The 16,507-nt window shown below is 39.7% G+C and overlaps 2 protein-coding genes across 6 annotated transcripts; one reads left to right on the top strand and one right to left on the bottom strand.

The window, feature by feature from the left end:
* The first annotated feature begins 473 nt into the window (after positions 1 to 473).
* Positions 474 to 5,967, top strand: LOC117253375 (tumor protein p53-inducible nuclear protein 2). Its single transcript, XM_033620765.2, has 4 exons — positions 474 to 625; positions 1,839 to 1,985; positions 2,116 to 2,269; positions 4,823 to 5,967. The coding sequence occupies exons 2-4, from the start codon at positions 1,859 to 1,861 to the stop codon at positions 5,049 to 5,051; spliced, it is 510 nt and encodes a 169-aa protein (XP_033476656.1). The 5' UTR covers positions 474 to 625; positions 1,839 to 1,858; the 3' UTR covers positions 5,052 to 5,967.
* On the bottom strand, positions 5,252 to 16,485 carry LOC117253353 (uncharacterized protein F13E9.13, mitochondrial). 5 transcript variants are annotated; one of them, XM_033620730.2, is made up of 7 exons: positions 16,365 to 16,485; positions 15,886 to 15,987; positions 15,553 to 15,653; positions 15,283 to 15,463; positions 14,803 to 14,953; positions 11,847 to 11,974; positions 5,252 to 6,255 (listed from the first exon to the last, which is right to left on the bottom strand). In XM_033620730.2, the coding sequence occupies exons 2-7, from the start codon at positions 15,956 to 15,958 to the stop codon at positions 6,065 to 6,067; spliced, it is 825 nt and encodes a 274-aa protein (XP_033476621.1). In that variant the 5' UTR covers positions 15,959 to 15,987; positions 16,365 to 16,485; the 3' UTR covers positions 5,252 to 6,064. The 5 variants fall into 5 exon arrangements, with proteins under 5 accessions (XP_033476621.1, XP_033476635.1, XP_033476629.1 ...); XM_033620744.2 differs by having other exon boundaries at positions 15,553 to 15,635; positions 16,365 to 16,483; XM_033620738.2 differs by lacking the exon at positions 16,365 to 16,485 and adding an exon at positions 16,222 to 16,357.
* Positions 16,486 to 16,507: the final 22 nt, after the last annotated feature.

Here is a 16,507-nt window from a genome sequence, read left to right as displayed (position 1 = left end):
AGGGGAATTATCTCGAACGGAAGTAGGGTCTGCTGTCTGTGATAAAAATATCAAACCTTTAATAAAGTTGTACATTGAGTGAGTCTGTCGTAACCTTTTCCATTCGCTCATTCATGTAACGTTATATGTACAAGCCAAAGTAGAAAATACATTTTTAATTTGTCAGTTCTCGCAGAGGGTGTCGTTGCTGTGCTGTCTGCTGCCTTTCAGACGCTGCTGCCTCAGCTGAGTGTGAGTTGTATGGAGACAGATACAACAAACGTTTCACAACATTGGCAGACTGTCCGTTTTTGAAACTGTTGGGTTTTAAAACGTTATGTTCCAGTTTGTGTTGTAGCTTGACAAGACTCACACAAATGTGAATAAAATACAAAAAAAACAAAAAGGTAATATTTCCGTGATGACATGGAAGAAGTGGGTTTGTGGACATATGACGCAGTGACTGACGCAAACTCGTCCCGCCTCATTGGGCGGGGTTTGATGACGTTTCAGGACACGGGGAGGGCTCTCGCCGATAAACAACTTTGGGATCAAAACAATCTCTGAAGAACAGCAACATAGCGGAAACCTTTCTGTACAACGACCACACCCGAAGACAAACCTAACGTTACTTTGATTTGGTCAGGTAAGTCCAAATGTAAATCTTTATGCCTCACTGAGAAACACCGGCCCGTTATCAGCCTCGGGTTTCATCTGTCTTTTGTTCTCTAAGTACAATCCTCTCGCTGGCTCTGCGATGTCTTAATGTTTGTTACAGCAGGACTCTATTTTCCACTCCAAAACCTCACCCAATGCGAGCAGCTGGGATTATAAAATATGAAGCAGCAGTAGTCTCTGAGCAGGCAGTCAGCTGTTGTGCTCTGTAGGTGGATATCAGGTTATAAAAGGCCTGCCGGGATTAAGGCAGTGTTTACAGGGAGGGTCTGCTGACATTAGACTCTGTGCAGACAACTGACAAGCGGGCAGGAAGGCATTCAGACACTGGGGGGAAACACGGGTCGATTTATGGATCAATGTTTGTCTTAAACGACGACAGCAGACATGTACTAATACTTGTAATAAACGTGTAGTAAGTCATGGTGTATTGTGAAAACATATTTTGGCATATACCTGATATCTCTACAGATGAGTAAACTAAGTCCTGTTTTTGTCTGTTTGAAATAAATATTTGTGATTAGCTGAAATAGAATCACTACTTTGTCTACTTATTGTGACAGTAAGAGTTTTCAGTTTTAGTATTAGACAGTGAAATACTGCATTATAACAGAAAAAAAGTAACATTAGGAGATGAAAATATCTTCCAAGAATGGCATAGAAACCTGTGCCAGGGACCAACTAACAATACAGTGCTGATGTTAATTTCACATCATGTGTTTGGGACAAAGGTCAGTCAGCTGCAGCCTGAGGTCACAGAAATTACATACCTTCTTCATCTGAACCAGCATCACAGATTATATAATATTTCAGCCTCCCTCAGCTGTTTCAGCTCCAAACTGACCCCATGACTCCATGTCATAGTGACGTAACGAGTCAGGCTGTTCAGGTTTCTGAGCTGGCGCAATGGAAGCAGTTGTTGCTTCAGAGTAATGCTGTCCATGGAAGACATGCCTTTCAGGTGTTTATTAAGACATCCTCAAGAGGGAGCCATTTGCATTGGTACTTAGCAAAAGACACATGCAGGGAGGGAGTTCAGGTGGAAAAGGTTACTCATATCAAGTCAGTGCTCACTTTAACTTTTAAAATATGGACTGGTTTGATGACACAAAAACTTCCCAAACTACATCACTGTGTCTTTGGTGCATTCATGTACTTTAAATGCTTGCTGTTGATATTTACAGATCGCAATCGAGGAATAGAGATGCTTGGAAAGATTCTTTCTCATCTGCTGGGGAACACTGAGGAGGAGGACTGTGAGGCAGCAGATGAAACTTACAAAGAGCTGATGGAGTTTGAGGAGGGAGGATGGGTCATTGTTAACCTCCCAGGTGAGAGATAGACCCCTTGCTAGAGGTAGACCAAATATGTTATTCACATATTTATAATTTCAAATGGCTCGGTGAGCGTGCAGCTCATACTGGGATGAGATCAGTTTGAACTGGGATGTTCTGTGTACAGAAAACGGGCCCCTGTCAGCCCCTGAGGCTGATCCTCTGGAGAACCTGCTGATTGAGCACCCCAGCATGTCGGTTTACCAGATGAGACGCAGGATGAGCAGCGCTGAGGAGGAGGAGGAGCTAGGCTCTGATGAAGATGAAGAGGACATCTCCAGGTTAGTTTCCATCTACACACACTCCAACTCACATATATTTGTCTCAGAACTTGTGTGAGACAAGTGAAGATGTCTGTTAGTTGCAGCTCGATGTCATCCTACTCTAAAACACACATGAGCTCCAGAGGGGGTTTTATTTTTAAATATTATAAAATTGGACTTAGAATGATTATAGAAGCGAGGAGGTACAAGGCTTCATTAATCTGCAGTGGCAAAACACAGAGGATTAAGTGAAGTGCATAAATGTTGTTGCATACATACAGTGGTAGAAAAAGCATTCTGCTCCTTTATTTAAGCAAAACTAGCAGTATTGCTTTGTAAAAATACTCAGTGATAAGTAAAAGCTGTGCATTCAGAATCTTAATTAAAAGTTTGAGTGTTATTAATAAAATATAATAAGTATCTAAAGTAAAAGTACTCATTATGCAGAAATATGTTTTTACTGTTATATTAGTATTTAATAGAGTGCTGAGGAATGGCGTTTTTCTGTTGGCCAACATGGAAGTTAGCATTGCCCTGGTTCTCTCATCAAAAGGCCTATGGGATTTTTGCATTGGATTTTGACTATTGCAGAAAATAAACTCTGTGGCAAACAAATGTTTATGAGACACACATTTTGTATAGGAAGACACACATGAACACCACTTTCATTATTTTTGAAGCCTAAATGCAATCACTAGAAGCAGAAAGCAAATGTTAATCTATAAACGAACTACACCACAGATGCATGACTTAACATCGCCCCCACAATGACGCTGTCAAGCCCTGATAAAGTTCTGTCTCATTTAACCACTTGTTAGCAACTGTCTTTTTTAAGACACATGAAAGCCCCCGCTATCATGAGTGGGGTATTCACTGGCATATTTTATGTCGTACAACAAAATGTAAAGGTCTCTTAAGCTTGTGTTAACCACAGACCTTATTTCAGGCATCTAACCAAAAACCCATTCAAATAAACCATTGACTTCAACACAGCGGAGGCGGTAGTGCTAAAATGCTAACTTATTTCTGGGTTATAAGAGTTATCCATGGAGCATTCTATACAGGTGCATTGATGTGTAAGCAGCATTTCACTTTGCATTGTTAAGCTGAATGTATGAAGAAAACTTCCCGCATGCCTCGGGGTTGAACGAAGAATCCAAAAACAAAAATTCTTGATGAAATGGAGTGAAAGGGGACCAAGTTCAATAACAGCAAAACAAACCCTCACACAACTCGTGCAATATAATCCAGTATTATCCAGTCGTATGCTCAGTACTTTCCAAACACATGCATTTTCACTAAAACATGAAAACACATCAGTACAAACGTTCTCATAAACACCCAAGTCGCTTGCCTGGATATACAAGTGCATTTAAACTCCCCTCATAGGCAGGAGCGTGCTCAGACATGCTCAGGGTGCACTACCTGTAGGCGGATGTGTTTTATATTGTAAAGGTTTTATCTAAAATGCATGTGTTTGGGAAGCACTGATAAATCAGACTAATAATAAGAGGATTATACTGCATGAGTTATGTGAGAGTTTGTAAATAAATGCTTTGATGTAGTTTTGCTGTTGTTTAACATGGACCCCAGTGACTTCAGTTCATAAAGAATGTTTACATTTTTTGGATTCTCCGTACTAAGTGGAGGCATGGTAAGTGTGTCATTGATGTACAAATGGTCATTTTGCAGGTGAAGTATTCCTTTTAGCAAGGTCAAGGTTTTCAAGGTCAAGAATGAACTTGCATTCTTAGCTAAGAAAATATTTGTAGGCCACTTGAGTTGTTTGTGGTTGGCTGACATGTTTTTGCACTTGAGTAGATGGGTGTCACGTGGACACAAAGATCAAGGCTTTTAAAACTATAGTGCGTAACTTCTGTCGACTCCCAGCGGATAATGCGTTATTACAACTAAGCCGGCGGCACTTCCATGTACACAGAGTAACACTCGCCACACACCGTGTACACAGAGTAACACTTGCCAGTCGCCACACACCGTACACAGAGTAACACTTGCCTTTGTGGTAGGATCCACTTCTGAACCGTGTCTCGGCCGCTTCTCCGCCATGTTGCTTTCTCTTTCTACCTGCGCTCTACCTCTTGCTATGACACCCTCCGCTCTTCCTCCCCCTCCCTTCTTGTTGTGAGGAAGCATTTCCTGTGTGCCAGCACGGGAATGTCGCCGGTCGACACGCATACTAAAAATGATATATTTTGAAAAAATACCGCGAGATGTTAGAGGAGCTGATCGGCTTAATCAGCATTGTGTCATCTCCTCTATTAGTGGCTTGGGTGAAACGGACATTTACGGACCTGTAGAAGTTACACACTATAGCTTTAAATCCTGATACTAACTGTAATCTCAAAATTTATTCCAGAACTAAACTCTTGGAAAATGAGGACCATCCAAAACCTTTTACAAGTGTCCTCACATTTGGGGTTTAAATCTTGAATTGGTTTTCACTAAGATGGCAGCAGAACATTCACGCAGTTTGTCTAGGGGAATACTTTTTCTCTTATATTGTATCTCACCTATATCATCAACACATACTTTGACACTTCTCCTGTCCAGGCCAGTGGCAGTGAGGCGGCATATTTCCTGGCGTCTGGCCGCCTGGGGAATCCCTCTGCCCTGCAACATCCAGCTGCTGACTGTCCAGAGGGCCAGGACTCAGGCTGAGCGGAAGAAGCTTAGCCGCAGCGCCCTCCACAGGCAGAACCTGGCTAAGATGCGATTCTCCCCGGCAGAAAAACGCTACGGCCACTTCAAGCAGCCCTGCCAGCGCCTCTACAACTACTGATCAGGAGCCATGGAGCTGCTTGTGAGAGGGTGTGTTTCAAGTTGCCTCCACCATAGCCCGGTTGTGCAGCACAGTGCCTTGACTCTGAATTACTCAGGTTTTCCGCCACTGTTTCACCTCAACACAGTTGCTACTGCATATCCACCAAGGCAAAGCATGCGAGATTCACCACTTCCTGTGCAGTAAAATGATCCGTCAAATGAACCACAGCAAGTTTTTATTTTGATTTTAATACAGGCAACCTGCACTGCACCCCTCACGTCTGAAACCACTGACAACAATGAATCTTGATCTCCTGACATCGTGAATGACATAGCTGGTCCCTCAGTTTGGGACCTCAGGTAGTAACACACAGTTACTGTCACATAAAAGCCTTTGTATATTATCAAATGAGAACAGTTGAGTGATTTAGATTGATTAGATGTAGTAAGTAGGGTTAGGACTTACAAGAAGTTGGAGGTGTGTGAAAGTTATTTTAAAGGTGTTGTTACTGTGTTACATTGATCCAAATATGAAAACGTCAGATCTTAAGAATATTTTGCTCTGTTTCCATTCATTATGATGCAGTTGAATTATGGCACATGTTGAGCGGTTATTCTTTGGTTGTATTCATTATGTGCCTTGGCTTTAAATGTTCTTGTGACAAATGTATTAATATTTCATACCGCAGTGATCTGTACAGTATCCATGTCCTGCAAATACATCTGTGAATTTTCTGCTTAAGAAATAATTACAAAAACCACTGTTCATGTTTTGTATTGAGTTTACCATTTTGTACTTTCCAGCGAGTACTCACTTTTTTCATGTAACACAAATTGTTCATTTTAAACAAGTGTAAATACAGTTGAATATTGTGTTTTTCTATATGTGTGTATTTATAAAATGTACAAAAAAAATTAAAATCTTGTTTTCTTAAGGTGGTGGCTGTGTGTGTTTAATGTGGCACTACAGACAGTAATTAGACATTGGAGTTAAACATGTTGAAGGCACTGAGAGACAGAAAACCTTCACTGTCATTTTCGAAGGTCACCTATCTTTCCCATGAACCGTTTCACTCGCTCTGGGTCGACTGCATTGGCCCAGTGGCCTCCCTCCTTGAAATGAGAACCGATGATCATTCCATTTGCATCCACGTAGCATTCAATGTTGTCATAGGTCACTCCAGAACCTATCAGCACTGGGATACTCACAGACTGGGAAACCTCTGCAAAAGCGAATAAACAGTTTAACAGTGGCAACTACAGCCTACCAAGAGTGTATTTTAACAATGCTACAATGTTTATGATGACACAAATCCAGGAGATGATTAAAAACTGATGTAATCTGTAACTTGCAGTTACAGATTACATCTGTATCCGTAAAACATGGATGCTTCACCCCCCCCAGCAGCACAGATCTATACAATCAGCACAGTTTCAAGGTGGACACCTAAGATTAATGACAACAATTACGTATCTGACCAAATGTCTTCCCTTTTGGTCCCCAGTTAGGATGTTGAGTAATGGCCAGAAAAGTGTTTTGGGACATCATTATGATGTCACAGTGAAGTTGACCTTTGACTTTTTACATATAAAATGTCAGCACTTTGTTATTTTATCCTCATAGACATTTGAGTGAAATTTTGTCATAAATAGCATATGAATTCCTGAATTATGACCAAAAACATGTTTTGTGAGGTCACAGTGACCTTGACCTTTGACCATGGAATTCTTATCGGTTCTTCTTTAGTCTAAGTAGATGTTTGTGCCAAATTTGAACAATTTCCCTCAAAGTGTTCTTGAGATATCACATTCACAGCTATGCGACTGACAAGGTCACGGTGACCTTGATTTTTGACATTTGACCACCAAAATCTGATCACTTTGTCCTGAGTCTGAGGGAATGTCTGGGCCTAGTTTGAAAAAATTCCCTCACAGCATTCTTTTTTTTTTTTTTTTTTTGTTTAATATATTTTTTGGGCATTTCTTGCCTTTAATGGACAGGACAGTTAAGTGTGAAAGGGGGAGAGAGAGAGGGGATGACATGTAGCAAAGGGCCATAGGCTGGAATCAAACCTGGGCCGCTGCAGCAACAGCCTTGTACATGGGGCGCCTGCTCTACGACTAAGCCACCGACACCCCACCTCACAGCATTCTTAAGATATCACATTCACAAGGAAGAGACGAGGAGGCCACAACAAACTTGACCTTTATTCTGTGACCCCCAAAATCTAATCAGTTCATCAATGAGTCCAAGTGGACATTGTGCCAAATTTGAAGAAATTCCTTCAAATGTGTTCTTAAGACATCGTGTTTATTAGAATGGAACAAACGGATGGATGGACAACCCAAAAACATAATGCCTCTGGCCACAGCTGTTGCCAGCACGTGGCATAAAAATAAACAATATCTTATAACTAATGTACATTGCTGCAACATGAAGTCTTTAAAGGCATATAAAAAGTTAACTTCCTACCCACCTCTCACCAGCACATGTACATGGGTGCATCTCAAAGGAACACATCTTCTTTCTTTCTTTGTTGAATCTGAACTAATCATTTAAAGTCACTAAATTCACACATTAACAACAACAAACTAACTGACTGAGGCAGCGGTAGATCAGCAGCTCCTGTGTTCAATGAGGTAAAATGGAGTCTGGCTCTGAAGTGAGCATAGATAACTTTCACTTTCTGTTCAGTTCCCCGGCTATCTGTTCAGGGAGTACTAGGCATAGGTCTGGATAAATGAGACTTGGATTATACTGCCAGAGTTATGTGAGAGTTTGTAAATAGATGTTTTGATAAAGTTTTGCTGTTATTAAACATGTACCCCCATGACTTCAATTCATCAAGACTTTTCTCCTTTTTTTGGATTCTTCTTTCACCGCAGAAGCATGCATGAAACACAAAGTTTCCTTCCCAAATTCAATGCAACACGGGAAGTAATTGATATACAAAGGGTCATTTGGGGGTGAACTATTTCTTCAATCTATTCTAACAAAATCACCATGATACAGAGTTCAAATCAAATGTGCTTAACTGTATCTGAGATTTCTGGTCACGTCAATGCAGAATGCTCCTTATAAAATCTAGGCCTGTCCATGAACGCTTAAGTTAATGAATGTCACCCACGGTGTCTGCTATAACAAGAAGAGACTAAATCGAGAGAGGCTGTGATACACCCAGTGAACTTTGGACAGAGTAGAAGCTAACCTCCACCCTGGCATGTGAGCTTCAGTATCATTCTGTCTGACCAGTGTCTGCATGTTTGTGTCAGCCAGATAGAGACCGCACGTGTGTGTGAGGGAAAGAGATAGGGGAAAGTGTGTGTATTCTGTGTGTCAGCACACTCGCGTGTATGAAACCGAGGCTGTGTGCCTGTTTAGATCTGAGTGTTTACAGTCTTGAATGTCCCGTTGGAAACTCTGCTTAAAATAGCAGCCCAGGTGTTGCCATGAGACGGCATGATCCCGATTTCAGACCCACTGACTCTCAGCAGATACAAACCTGCTGGGTGCCTTTCATCACCCCATTGGCCACTGGTGGAACAAGTATTCAAATTCTGGTAGGCCACCAACATCTAAAAATACTTCATTACAAGTACAACTACTGCAATTCAATACTTCACTACAGTAAAAGTACTGTAAAAGTAGTACCAGCTCAATGCAGTCAAGTATTAACATTATTGCTGGATCATTATCACCAGTACATATAAGCAGTATTTTAATGTTGTAACTGGCTGAGGTGGAGCTAATTTTAAATACTGTATATACTGCATTGTATCTTTTAAGCTGATCAGACAGGCAGGTAAGACTAGATTTGTTCTAAGTAACAAGTAATAAAAACTGTCAAATAAGTGGAGAAAAAAAGTACTCAGATATGTGTTAGTAGTATTACGACAAGTGCTGCATTGAAAACCTGCCTTACATAGAGGAACGCAAGCATTAACAGCAAAGTGTGTTTTATGTAAAACAGAGCTGGGCAATATATTGATATTATAACGATATTGTGATATGAGACTAGATATTGTCTTCGCACTCATTCATGAGAATTGGGACAAAACCTTATTTCTGATGGTTTATGAAGTTTTACTCTTCAATTATGCTAGGAAAATGTTTTTTAAAAGATCAAAGTCTTGATTATGAAACCTTGTAATCTGTGTTGGAAATTAGCACCCGCCAAATGCGGGTGAATTTGGCCGGTGGAGGATGGATTTTATGAACCTACTCACCATGGTGTTGGGTAAAAAATTTACCAAACGATTGAATCCATTCATGAAAAATATCGACTCAATCACAGGTCGCTCTACCTAGGTAATGTAGTGTAGTGTGTCCTCACTGCACCAGTGAAGTTTTTCTTCTTAGTCTTCTTGTTTGTATTTACTGGCAGATTGCAAACCAACCAACTGCCATATAAGACGACGAAAAGGAAGAGTCATAAAGTTGAGTGGCGTTAGCAGTTAACATTAGCATGGGTGTCGTTTGTCTAATCTGACAGGGTGTTTTAAGGACAGTTTGGCCATGTGACTGGTGTAAAGAGAGTGGCCAACTCGTAAAAAGGCGAGTTTTAATAATAATAATGATAATGATAATAATAATCAGAATCAATACAAATATCTTTTTTGCTTGGGTGTCTGCATTTTGTTTTTGTACATTTGAAGTGTGTGTGTGTGTGTGTGTGTGTGTGTGTGTGTGTGTCTGTCTGTCTGTGTCTGTCTGTGTCTGTGTGTCTGTGTGAAGGACAGAATCAAAAATTGATAAGCATTAAATAAAATATCAAACTTATACTTTTAATGAGAACAATGTGTATTGGTTGTTTTTTTTTTTTTTGTTTCTTTGTACACACAAACACCAAAGCTAGTTACACACACAAGTGTGACAGCAGAATGGTGGCTGGTCAAAAGTATGAGTGGCTGGTAGAATTCAAAATCCACCAGCCACTTTGATGGATGGATGTTGGAGGTAAGATCTGACATAATTGACAAAAACTTCTAGATTTATTAATTTTCCTGCAGTTGTAGTAAGGAGCCATTTTATTTTTCACAGCTGCTGAGAGATCTCTTAATTCTAATCAAAGTACTTATTTTTAAACCATAATTCTTACTTAGCTTTGATTTAAAAGGGCTATGGAGTTGACCTGTTATAACTGAGACACACTTGATAGCAATATTATTAAATTAATTCATTGAAAAATAGAAAGCTTACAAGTACTATAGCAGCATTCCTGCTTTTTTTGGAAACCAGGAAGTGAGACAGGAGTCCTTGGGATATAGCTAGCTTCTTTTATGCCTGATTAAATGATGTTTTTTGTAGAAATCTAACATAACTGACTGAAATCTGGTGGACATCTTTAAACGGCCAACATTTTCATAAAAAATATATATTTTAAAACAAAGATGATTATAGCATTACATTTTTACAGCAATGTTATCAGTACGTAGTGGTAATTTTAGGTTTTAAAGGCTTTTAATACATTTTTTAATTGTTCAAAGTTGTGAATTCTTGTCTGGGATAGGCTGTTTTCTGGCACAGGTCAAGTAAAAAAAAAAAAAAAAAAAAGGATAAAATAATAAAAACACTGCATAAAAATGAAAATATAAAACTTATTTCATACATATAAATCCTTAAAAAAATACTGTTTCGCTCCAGAAACAAAACTCGTGTGTTGATAAGTTATAATTCAAAGGTTTTCTTTCTTTTTTTTGTAAGAAATTAATTCTCGAGAATGGGCGTCAGATTTTGGATATCGTAATAGTGTGTCTTTTCCTGGTTTTAAAGACTGCATTACAGTAAAGTAATGTCATTTTCTAAACTTACCAAACTGTTCTTGTTGCTCTGTTATTTCCCTTTACCCACTTAGTCATTATATCCACATTACTGTAATAATTTGTCAAAAATCTCATTGTGTAAATATTTTGTGAAAGCACCAAAAGTCAACCTTACAATATCATCACAATATCAGTATTGAGGTAACTGGTCAAAAATATTGTTGTATTTGATTTTCTCCATATCGTCCAGTCCTAATGTAAATCTTAATTAAGTCACTGCTAACTATAGCTGATTTTGTTTTGTTTTTTGGCCAAGATTTCAATATACTGACATTTCATGTAAAGTTGATCAAAATAACTTGCTAGCGTTTGCTTATTTAACATCCAGTAGTTATGACGTAACATTAGCATTCATTTGGAGTCATGGATTTTGGTCTGTCTGGTGAATGTAAGTCCAATATTCATTCTCCTTTAGCTCTGTTTTTTGTCTCCAACAATCTGTGGGGAAAAATATCTGTCTCTTTAACAGCTAAAATGCTCCACTATGCTCGCTAGCTAACTAAGTGTGTCTGCTGTTTGGTGTTGAGCAGGTCATGTACAATTGCTTTATCAGTGTTTTTTTTAGGACAGCTGCCTGCAGAATGGACACAAATGTAACACCAGCTTTGAAATGGGCCACAATCCAGGCCACATATGAAAAAATGGTGAATGAGTACCTGAATAGCGCATCACTACCGTTGAGTCACTGCCCCATCTGCTGGACATAACGTTACATTAGATTACACAGCACACAAGGCTGTGGTACTTCTAAAATCTGGGGACTTGCTTTTTCCCTCTATATTCTGTTATTGTTAATTGAATACTTTTAGGTTTTAAACATTATATAAACCAAAAGATTCATTAAAAATGTTGAATCAACCAAATCAACGTTGAACATAGCTTGTACTGCAGCCCTATGTTGCTATCTAAAATGATGCCAAAGTGTCAAACAGTGTCTGATCGAAGAATTAATTGCAGCACCATATGGCTCCTGGTTGTATGATGTTAGTACCTCTGAGCTCCCGTGGGTCAGCCTGCACTCCAGTGGCTGTTCCTGTGATGATGAGTCCATCTGAGAGGAAGAACTCGGCCGCTCGTGACATCTCTTCAATGCTCACATCTGATGTCAGGGCATGGGAGCTGGTAAAAACACACATACAGTACACATACACAAGCACACACAGTTTTACTCAGCCTGTGATAGATTTAAAACACATTTTAAAATTAACTTTAAACTGGGACCAGGAACGAAAGCAGGGTGTCAATTTTCTAAACCCTGATATTCCATCAAAACTTCCAAACCCCCTTATGAATTGGATTTCAAAATATAAGTAGTTATAAGTGGTTCTTTGTGAGTACTGTGGGAATGCTGGTCTGGGCCTTTGTCTATTATACCTATAAAAGCTCTGAAGAGATGACTTTTTCAATAAAAGTGAAGAATCAGAATTGTATCATGCATCTCTCTCTTACTCACTGTGAAATGTAGGAGTAACTGAGCAGCTCTCAAGTAGGGTTGCAATGCTACAAGATTTTCACGGTCTAATAACCGTCTCAGAAAATGTTGCGATTTCACGGTATCATGATATGAAAGAATTTATCTTATCTGTCAGAATGACCCTTAAAGGAATGAAAACAAATACAAATTAAACTTTAGGTAGCCTACTAGAGTAATATTATCAATTGCTTTATTAGTCCACTAGATACATTTTGCTGCAAAAAAAAATTGGCTTAAGTCAGATAAACAGACAGTTAAAACAGATGTTGGCAAAGTTTTCCTTCAGGGACATAATTTACAGTTGATAAAAGGTAATAAATCACAATATATTGTATCGCAATATTTAGCATATCAAAACATATTTAAAATTAGAATAGTGTTGTATTATGACTTAAGTATCATGATAATATCATATCATGGATCCTCTGGTGATTCCCACCCCTAATAGAAAGTGACTTAAATAATGGCTGCAGCTTTATTCTTATATTTTACACCCATGAGAACTGCAAAAGGAAGCTAATTCTAACTCCAACTCTGAATAACAAATATTGCTTAAGATGATATTGTACAGGTGTTCCAGATGTTTTTTCAACATTTTCACTTTAATTGGATAGTAGACAGAGTAGAGGGATTTGAGGGGAAAGAGAAAGAGAGTGGTATATGACATGCATCAAAGCGGAATCAAATCAAACTGGGGACATTATGGTTACAGGGTATGCACTTTAACCATTGGGCTATCACCCCTGGAAATCTCTTAATTTTAAGTGAAATCTATGGTCAAATGAAATTTGATACATAGGTTTTATTCTTAAGTTTGCAAATGAGAGTACCATCGAATGATGTTTACTTAAGTCTAAAATTTCACTTTCCGCAGTTTGATAAATCTGGGCCTGGTCAGGCTCTGTCATATCTCAGAGAGCTCATAGTGCCCTATTATCCCACCAGAACACTGAACTCTGAGGATGCATGGTTACTCATGGTTCCTAAAGTAGAACGGGAGCTTCAGCTATCAGGCTCCTCTTCTGTGGAACCATTTCCACTTTCGGTCTGGGAGACAGACAACGTCTCCACATTTAAGAGTAGACTTAAACTTTCCTCTTTGATAAAGCTTATAGTTAGGGCTGGCTCAGGACAAGCCCCTACTTGGGCTGATTTAGGCCTTGTCTGCGGCAGGACCTATGATAAAGTGCACCCCTTCTTTCCTTCTCTCTCTCTCTTCATTTACTATCATTCATGTCCTATTCTGCATATCAATGTGGGTCTTCTCCCCCACAGCCTTTGTGCTCCCTTGTCTCACAGGTTCCCTCGGATCGAGGTCGTGCCTGGATTGTGTATAATGAATTGCTGGTTGTGGTCACATTGCTGCTGTGGTCCTGCCTGATGTCTACTACTGCTGCTAGTATTATTATTAGTCATACTTCTACTATTATCATCATATACATATGATTATTACTGTCACATACACATACTATCATATACTGATATATACATGTAATATAGATAATATCATATACTACTGTTAGTATTATTATTAATAATATTTCTCTTACTTTTGTTATAACTGTTGTTGTTGCTGTGCATCTCTCTCTTTCTCTGTCTGTATCATTTTGTCATAAGGATCACTGTACATTTATTATGTTGATCTGTTCTGTACACATAACATCTATTGCAGGTCTGTCGGTCCTGGAAGAGGGATCCCTCCTCAGGTGCTCTTCCTGAGGTTTCTACCATTTTTTTAAAATGTTTTTTTGGGGAGTTTTTCCTTATCCGTCGTGACAGTCCACAGACAGAGGGATGTTGTATGTTGTAAAGCCCTCTGAGGCAAATTATGATTTGTGATATTGGGCTTTGTAAATGAAATTTAAATTGAACTGAAACTGATGGGATTTTTTAAACTACAAATTTAAATTTGATGAAACCCTGTCAGACCCAATTAGCAGCCAAGGTCAAGGTAATTGATTTTGAGGCCACTGACAAACTGAAGGAGCTTAAATCTCCCTAACTAATATTCTTCTGTCTAGTCACCACAAAACAATTTCTATAAGCCTTTATTGACTGACAGTAAGGGGCTGGGTCAGTAGTTAGTTCTGCCGTTGCTAATTCTGCCAGTAGTACCACCACCCGCTTCACAGAGCTTTCACACAGCAGAGGAGCATGTTAAGTGGCAGACTCCTGTCACTGGCGTGCTCCATAAACAGACTAAGGAGGTCCTTGCACTTGCACCTGTGTGAGAATGTGCTGTGTTGCTGTTGAATAAGCTACTGAATGCTTTAATTTCCTTCAGGATGAATAAAGTCTCTATCTATCTATCTATCTATCTATCTAGTATCAGAGAAAAAGTAGTTCTAAGCGAATAACTACAGTTGCATTCAGAGATATAAAAAGTCAAATATGCCCTTAGGTCTTTTTTGCTATCAGTGGCTCATCAGGTTCTCCCTACTAATCACACTGTACAGTTGGTGACTGATCTCACCTGTGCTTCTTTTTGATGTCGGTGAAGATCTGCACATGCTCAGCTCCAATCTGCTTGCGATATCTCAGTAAGTCCCCAGCGCAGGCATTCAGGAGACCCTCATCAGCCACGTGAGAAAAGACAAACCCCTCAGCCCTGATGAAATCCAGACCTGTGACCATACAGTAACATTATAACTCTATGGTTGACTAACTGTTAGCCACTGTGTCAAATACAAGTAGGTTTAGGCTAAGTTTGACACACAAATAGCTGATCTGTGTCATAAAGTAAGCACCAAACACACCGCAGCTATTTCTCTGACATACACACCTTCAATTATAAAGGGTGACCTGACAGTGATGTCAGCTGATGTAGGAAAATCCGTTTACACTTTGTCCATGATAACACATAATTGGGAACCTCTGTTCTGTTCTAACAGCTTTTGCTGCAGATGATAAGAGCCTCATACACAGCATAACAACAACTTATTTAAGACTGAACCTGAAGCCAGAGCTACAGCCAGTGCCTGCTGGTTTGCAGAAGACAGTATTTGCACTCCGAGCGGCAGGCGTGGACAGATGCTTCTCACAGCGGTGCATACTGCAGTCATACAGGCAGACACCTCAGGGCCCACGGAGAATGAGTAAGGAATATCATGCATGTTCTCAATGATCAAACCATCCTGAAAGAGTAGTTTAGGGGCACTGGTTACTGGCTTGCCCTGGAAGACTTCAAATGTGTCAGGAATTCACACAATGTGCAATAACTTACAATCCCTGCATCTTGGTAGATTGCTGCCTCCCTGCATGCTTCCTCGGTGATTTGGGACATTTTCATACAACCCAGGGGGGTGCCTGAGACAAACAGGAAAACTTACGTTCAAACAGAATGAATTATCAAAACTTATAGCTCCCAGATGTGCAGTGGTGTAATGCAACTAAGTGCATTTAGTCAAATAATAAGTAATTCCTTGGTTTCTGGTTAGTTACTTTAAAAATACAGATTTTCTACACAAACATACAGTATTTTTACAGTGTCATAATGCTTCTTTTACTGAATACCTCCATTTGCACATCGAGGGGCACAGGTCAGTACAGTCTTTACCTGGTAAGGCTTTAACATGGATCATTCCAATAACCACTGATTTTAGACGACCAAAAAGATCCAAAAACTTCATGTTCCCGTTTTTGTTGCGCAACCTGGAAGCTGGAAAAAAAAAAGTTGTTTTTTTGTCTCTCGGGGCACGGGGATCACGTGACTGGAGCAAAGGTCGGTTTAATCAGACAAAAGTTGAATTAATAACCCGTCTTCAAAATCTACAACAACAAACCGGTAGTGCAGAAAACAATTGTTGACCTTATTCCACCTTGATTTAAAACACATTTAGCAGTGCAGCATGTTTGTTCATGGAAACAGTTTGGTGGTTGCAAAGAGACAAACCGTGCTGAAATGGGCGCCCCGGTAGTCGTCAGAAGCATCCGCAGGCTAACATAGATGATTTCTTTGCTAAATAACAGACGCGCCCAGGGTGACAGCGCGAGACAACAACTTGTGGAGTTCACGGAACAAAAAGGCCCGCTTACCTCACAATACTTTGGTCGCGTTAAGTTTTATTTTAGGTTTAATCCAAAGATCTTCGGCTTTGTTTACATCTGACAGACTAGCCACGCGGTGCCCGAGCACTTCCTCATCGGATGCTCCGCCTCTGCAGCTGTCACCACAGCAG

Source organism: Epinephelus lanceolatus, chromosome 2 (assembly GCF_041903045.1).
Source record: "Epinephelus lanceolatus isolate andai-2023 chromosome 2, ASM4190304v1, whole genome shotgun sequence".
Lineage (NCBI taxonomy): Eukaryota > Metazoa > Chordata > Actinopteri > Perciformes > Serranidae > Epinephelus > Epinephelus lanceolatus.
This window is presented reverse-complemented; position numbering and strand designations above follow the sequence as displayed.

What these genes read in the sequence shown, in the direction of transcription:
- LOC117253375 (XM_033620765.2), top strand. Translation starts at nt 1,859, where the DNA reads ATGCTTGGAAAGATTCTTTCTCATCTGCTGGGGAACACTGAGGAGGAG. An exon ending in GGTCATTGTTAACCTCCCAG is followed by an intron (nt 1,986 to 2,115) that starts GTGAGAGATAGA and finishes TTCTGTGTACAG; the next exon opens with AAAACGGGCCCCTGTCAGCC. An exon ending in GATGAAGAGGACATCTCCAG is followed by an intron (nt 2,270 to 4,822) that starts GTTAGTTTCCAT and finishes TCTCCTGTCCAG; the next exon opens with GCCAGTGGCAGTGAGGCGGC.
- LOC117253353 (XM_033620730.2), bottom strand. Translation starts at nt 15,958, where the DNA reads ATGAAGTTTTTGGATCTTTTTGGTCGTCTAAAATCAGTGGTTATTGGA. An exon ending in GACATCAAAAAGAAGCACAG is followed by an intron (nt 11,975 to 14,802) that starts GTGAGATCAGTC and finishes TGTTTTTACCAG; the next exon opens with CTCCCATGCCCTGACATCAG. An exon ending in TGACCCACGGGAGCTCAGAG is followed by an intron (nt 6,256 to 11,846) that starts GTACTAACATCA and finishes TCGCTTTTGCAG; the next exon opens with AGGTTTCCCAGTCTGTGAGT.